General features: G+C 42.2%; 1 protein-coding gene across 2 annotated transcripts; it reads right to left on the bottom strand.

The window, feature by feature from the left end:
- Positions 1 to 230: 230 nt before the first annotated feature.
- Positions 231 to 6,170, bottom strand: YOD1 (YOD1 deubiquitinase). 2 transcript variants are annotated; one of them, XR_007353498.2, is made up of 3 exons: positions 5,902 to 6,170; positions 3,831 to 4,608; positions 231 to 2,892 (listed from the first exon to the last, which is right to left on the bottom strand). XR_007353498.2 is itself a non-coding variant. In XM_048827070.2 (2 exons), the coding sequence occupies exons 1-2, from the start codon at positions 6,107 to 6,109 to the stop codon at positions 3,902 to 3,904; spliced, it is 915 nt and encodes a 304-aa protein (XP_048683027.1). In that variant the 5' UTR covers positions 6,110 to 6,170; the 3' UTR covers positions 231 to 3,901. The 2 variants fall into 2 exon arrangements, 1 of the variants encoding a protein (XP_048683027.1); XM_048827070.2 differs by having other exon boundaries at positions 231 to 4,608.
- Positions 6,171 to 6,241: the final 71 nt, after the last annotated feature.

The following is a 6,241-nucleotide window of genomic DNA, read 5'->3' as shown; positions in this document are numbered from 1 at the left end:
CAAGAATGCGATAGTGTTTTGACTGTCTCAAAACTCTACTTGTCCATGAATTCTACAGAAAAGCTACATTACAAGCACTTATTTGCCTTTGGAACTAGCTAACTGTAAGGGGCCAGGTGTGTGTTAGTGGCTTGTGAAGACTAATTCATGCTCCATTCACTTATTCAGGTTTTTCCACCACTATAACTAAACCCCAAGACCTGAGCCACAAATGAACACTACATCAAAAATACGCATGCATAAATCACATTTTTATTGGTGCAATATTGAGTTTTGCAATATAGGGCACATTGAAAGAAATATACTTAAAAATAACCTGTGCTAATGATAAAACAGGATGTTATGTCACTGGAATACATAGGTATGCTTTTAGTATCAAGATTTTTAGAAATTGTTCACTGTCAGTTATTTTACTGCAACACCACACCTACTTCAGGCTAGGTCCCTGCAAAACACTGCTAAACATGTAAACTTTGACAAGCTTTTAAAGTGCTGTGAAAATCATGAGATGTGCGTTTCTTCATGCAATATAAAATGTTTGTGAAAGGCCACATGATTAGAGTAGGTTAAGCTTCTTTCCTCCCTTCTTCAGGAAAAGGAATTGAGTGCTGGTGAAAAGGGCCAGACTGGCAACTTGGAAGCTGAAGTCCTCTAATTTAATCAGAGAAGTAGTCCCGCACAGGCCAGCTTCAAAAGGATACTAATGTTCAACCTTGACAAAGGAATCTTCCTCTGGGGTAGGAAGTTCAGTCTCCATGGCCCATTCAATCCCTAGTCTCAGCTGAAACATTGAAATTAGTTCAATTCCATTGAAACACATGGAAATTAGTGCTAATAATATTTTGGGGAAGTTGTAAGGACATCAGTCCACATCTGATGGTATTTTGGGGTCATTATGGACAGATGACAAGCTTCATTGCCAAATGCATTACCTGAGCTTCAGTTCCATGCTGTCTTGAACAACTAAGTTTATAAAGTGTCCACAATTAGTATCTTGGAGCTAAAAGTAGTAATGCTTCAGTACAACTCAATTAAGAGAGGTGTTGAAAAAGTCACAGGTTGATTCCTAAGATAAGGAAATCACTCATATTTCCATGTCTCTACTGTAAAAAGGGCACACAGATGCTAGTAGAATCAGCTATAATGAAGCTAGCACAAATTTATAAGATCTTACCGTAAGAGAAAACAAGTGAAGTTGCTTTTTCAAATATATATATTTTAGTTTACCCCCCCAGAAAATTTTGATTTTCTGCTTGGGAGGAAGGTAACTGACCACTTTCCAGCTCTCAATTTAGATTCTGTAAATGACTCTGCTCTTTGTTAAAATTCAACATCTTAATTTTTCTAAGTTAATTGTTACTTGTTCAGATATTTTTAGTGTATTACAGCAGTTCAGTGGCGATTTCAGACTGAAATCCATCTGATTTTCTAAGTAACTAAAAACACATTCAAGCAATGAGAATGAATCTCTGCTATATTGTGTTTAATGCAAGTGTCAATTAAATAAAGGAGACTTTTTTTTTTTTAAGTATTAGAACAGGGCAAACACTTGTGACCATGCTATCCACTTCAGAGATCCATTGCAGATAAAAGTTTGGACTCTGTTACAACATATGCAAAGATTTATGAAGTCTTGTATTGCAGATTCCAGAGCACAAAACTAAAGGATTTTGCAAAAGCCAAAAACCAGTTTACTGACATGGCACACAATAGTACTTCGCAATTACGTAGCATCTTTCATCCAAGCACTTTACACACATCAATCCATTAGCCTCAATACCTCCGTGAGGTAGATATTATACCCATTTTATTGATGAATATACAGACTGAGGTGTAGCAATTTGTCCAGGGTGTGTCACCCATTCACTGACACAGTTGGGAATATAATGTAGGAGTGACAGTCCCTTGATGTAGTTACTAACCCAAATTCCATCTCAAGTATTTATAATCCAGTATCTTTCATGTTCTGTTGAACTACTGTCTCATTACATTAGCTTTAAGCATCTGCTTCCAGTCAAGCATTAAAAACAGTTTAAAACAAGACTAAAAGCTAAGTGGGCTTAACACTGGCAGCTAACTTGATTTCTGTAACAAACTCATGAGTGCAATGTAATTAATACCAAGTAAAAATTCTGGTCCGTTATACTCTTGGTAATTATACTATTTATATACTACTTTGTTTAGGCCTTAATCCAGCAAGACACCTATGCACATGTAATTATGAGCACATTCCTAGTTCCACTGAGGGTCCACAGAATAATCCCTACGCTTAGATATGCATGAGGGCTCCAATTCAGAAAATTACTTAAGCAGGTGCTTAAGGGGGCTTTCCTGAATCAGGGTTTTAGCTAGGATAGCCTTAGTAACTGGTGTTTGTCTTTGAATAACTAGAAGTTTCCATTCCCGAACCTGACACATTACTACTACATTATGAAGATCTGTATGTTTGTTCCCCATTTGCACAAACATTCAGCAGGTATTTCAGACCCAAACAAAAGTAAGAAAACATGGCTAAAAGAGTTTAAATGCCTTAACATACACATTGAGGCATTCTAAAAAATAATTTCAGTAATATGCACATCTACTGCATCTTTAATTTAGATCTCAAAGCACGCTACATTAAGCCTCACAATCCCCCATAAGGCGAGATTTCTTTATTGTACCAGTTTTGACATCCCTGCTTTTGTCATTTCAGAAGTAAAGCATTTTACCTAGCTTATTTTGTTATGAAAAACTGCTCCATTCCTTATTAGAATAGAGGTCTTGCTACTTAATCACTGGAGAGAAATCAAGCAAGCTAACGGGCATTGGCAGAATGCAAACGAAGAAACTTCAAGTTTTTCCCTTTTGGATAAATGCTCTGACCTTCTGAAAAAAGAACAAGCCTTTGACCTGTAAAAAAATGAGAACCAAAGATTAAAAAGTGTTAACACAATATTTGGAGCCTGGTACAGCTTAACACTTTCCGTGGGCACAAGATCAGCCACATTTTAGCAAAACTAGATTTTAATGTTTAACCAATATGATCTGTAATTTGAATCTGAACTACTGTAATTCCTTCTTGCTGGAATTGAGATCATATTGTTACTGAGGATCCAAGTATTTCAAGAAACATGCCAACATCCGGATGCAGTGTAAACAGAGGGGTTGACAGTTAATTTTCAAGCAACTAAACTACATTTCAAGTAATATCTATGGAAAAATATTAAGTTTATTGGGTATTTAACTCTACTCATTAATTTTAAAAAAGCTTTCAGTACAGCCACTATCAGACTGTACATTCTACTTTTGTTCATTCTGACCTAAAGCAGCAGGGCAACTTTGGTGTTACCTTTTCTATATGAAGTATGCACTGTAGGCATCTCTGCTGCAAAAATCGCCTGAATGTATAAGAGTTACTATGTAACTCATCATACAAAATGCTGATAGGCTCATGAATATGCTAAACTGTAGGACCAGTTTAGAAGTATTGAAAGATAACTAAACCCAATAATTCAGAGTTTAGATTTCAACTGTGTTACTCTAAGTCTATTTAACTCTAGGTACAGTATTGTGTGTATGTCCAGCCATGTCACACAGCAGCTTCTCCATCAGAAAATAAGGTTCTTCAGGAGTCAGGACTTTTAGCTGCTAACATACAACAAACAGCTGCCAGTTACTTTAAAAATCAGCATGCAAGTTACCTATTTCAAACTAGTTGGGAAGAGAGGTATGCAGTAGTGACACTATCTGTAAACCTGCACACTAACCATAACAAACCTGTGCGTCTCAATCATTAAGTTAAGAGGGCTTTTCAAGCTTTGTGGAGGGAGTTTTTTATGCTTACATACAGCTTATCTGAAAACCCAGAATCTTATTCTGGAGCAGTGAGGTAGTAGATGTAACCATCCTCATGTAGATGTCACACTTCTCCAAAGTTCGCATGCCCAGTCTCCTTGGCATGTTCTCTGGCTTCCACTTGTCCAGTTAGACCCTTCTGGCACACCATGCATCTTAGTGTAAAGCGATTTACATCCGTAAACTGCCTCTTTCGTCTGGCTTCATCCGCTAATTCCAATGCTTGTGCAAGAACAACATCATCATTTGTTGAGAAAATGGTCAGGGGAGGGATGTCTGAGTCAGGGATTTTACGTTCAAGTGGATCATAATGAATCCCATCATAAATCAGAAGGACCCGCCTAGCATAGCCAGCATCTTCCCCAAAACGGTCAATTCTGACTGTCTGTGTATCAACTACACAGATTTCACACTGATAAAACTTAGACAGAATGGATACTTCGATGGCTCCTCCCCACGTATCTTCTCTTCTGATCCACTCACAATACTCTTCATTGGTTTTCCCTAGTACTGCCTCACAATAGGACTCTGGATCACTTGCCACTATCTGGGCTATAAGACTGCGCATCTCCGGAGCACATGCTGGATCATAAATGCCTCCCTCTACCACATAGAATATGCTTGTGAAGAGACAGGAGTTATCTGCTGGAACAACCCTCCTTGCAAGTACAGGCAGTGCTTCCCTGACCAAAGTAGAGACACTCCTTTTTGCAACTACAGGTGACTCAGTCTTGGGTTTGGTCATGTCCTCTTCAACTATTAGAGTATCACCTGTCAAAAATAAAGAATCAAGAATTGTGAGGACTAGGAAGATGAAATGCAGCGTTGATTCACCAAAGTGCACTACAAATAGAAAGGAAAAACTGCAAATACAGAGAAGCAAATCATTTAAAGTCTCCAGTATATCATGCCTCAGTTCTCTGACAGAATCAGATCACCATAATAGAAAGCATTACAGATTAAATAAATTACATAAGAAGCCACATCATGATGCACAAGATAATGGTAGGTTTGGGATATCACTGTATATTGCTGGTTCAGATAAAGACACAGGGTTTGTACTGGAGTCTCCAAATTAGCACAGAGGTTAATGTTTTCAAGTTTACTGTCTAAATCTGGAAGATGAGTGATACTCAATCCCTTTCATTTTAGGGTCTCTTGAAAACCTACTTTAGAGACAGTGAAATAGAAGATGTTTACATTTACAGATGCTGATAAACAGGTTCAACAGTCACCGACAGCACTATTTTGCAATCAATTTTTTATTAAAGGGTGGTAGCCCCAATGTCTCAACCAAGTTTCGGGTAAGGTAATTATAATCTGCTGAAATGCAGTTTCAGTTAGGTATGGCATTCTTTTGCTCTTCTTGTCTTCAGCTGTGGACCACCACTGTATGCTGTAGAAAATTAATGTTGTCTTTAAACATCTATTGCCTTTTACACCAGAGAGACTCACGGCTTTTGCTATATGTTCTTTACACTGTGTTGAAGCAGGCTCATAAGGTTTTAATATTTGCAGAGGAAATGAAATAAGCCACGCAAAGGAAATGCATACTAAGCCATAGCAATTTCAGGGAGTCATGAGCATGATCAGAGGAGTTCAGAGGGACAACCTGAACATACTTTTAACCCTACAGTCTCGACAACATCCGTTCTAGAATTCAAGTGTCAAAAACCACATACTTCTATGCGCAGTCCTCTCCCCTCCACCCATCTTGTCCTCGAGGGCTCAAGAGGCAGAAAGAGCAGACCCAGGCCAAGGACCCCCTCCTCAGACCAGCTGTGCCCGGCGGGGCACACAGCACCCTCCCTGCACTTTGGGACTCACCCCCGCGAAAGCTGGCTTCGGCCTTTAGGGACCACTCCCACCACCCACCCCGCGCCCGAGGGAGGACAGAGGAGAGGAGGCGCTGCCCCGCAGCCTGGCCCCCCCCGCCGGCGAGCTGCCCCGCCCACGATGGGGGCGCCCAGGAGCCCCCCAGGCTCAGGCCTGTCACCTGAGCCCGGGCAGCGGCAGCCCCCCGGCCCCGCCCGCCAGGGAAGCGGCAGTCCCCACGCCCCTCACCTGAGTGGATGCCGAGCTCCCCCAGCCGCCGCTCCCCGTCGCTCAGGTCCAGGCTCCGCGGGGGGAAGCCGAGCAGGAGGCGCTGGGCCGGGGCGGGCACCCCGGTGAGGGCGGCCAGGGCGGCCTGCAGCTCCCGGAGGCGGGAATGCGCCGTGAGGCCGGGCAGCGGGTGGGAGCCGCTCCGGGCCTTGCAGCGCAGCCGCAGCATCCTCCCTCAGGCCGCGGCCTCCCGGCTCTGCGGCCCGAGCAAAATGGCCGGGGCGGCTGCCCCGCCACGTCTCGCGACGCTTCCGCCCTGGCTCGCTATTGGCCGGGCGCCCGGCCCCCCCCCTCCCCCGCA

This window comes from Caretta caretta, chromosome 21, assembly GCF_965140235.1.
Source record: "Caretta caretta isolate rCarCar2 chromosome 21, rCarCar1.hap1, whole genome shotgun sequence".
Lineage (NCBI taxonomy): Eukaryota > Metazoa > Chordata > Testudines > Cheloniidae > Caretta > Caretta caretta.
Note: the sequence above shows the minus strand (reverse complement) of the source record. Positions and strands in the feature narration are given on the sequence as shown.

Bases quoted from the DNA above. Each gene is read 5' to 3' on its own strand.
- YOD1 (XM_048827070.2), bottom strand. From the start codon at position 6,109: ATGCTGCGGCTGCGCTGCAAGGCCCGGAGCGGCTCCCACCCGCTGCCC. The intron at 4,609-5,901 runs GTGAGGGGCGTG...TATTTTTGACAG, and splicing joins GGAGCTCGGCATCCACTCAG to GTGATACTCTAATAGTTGAA.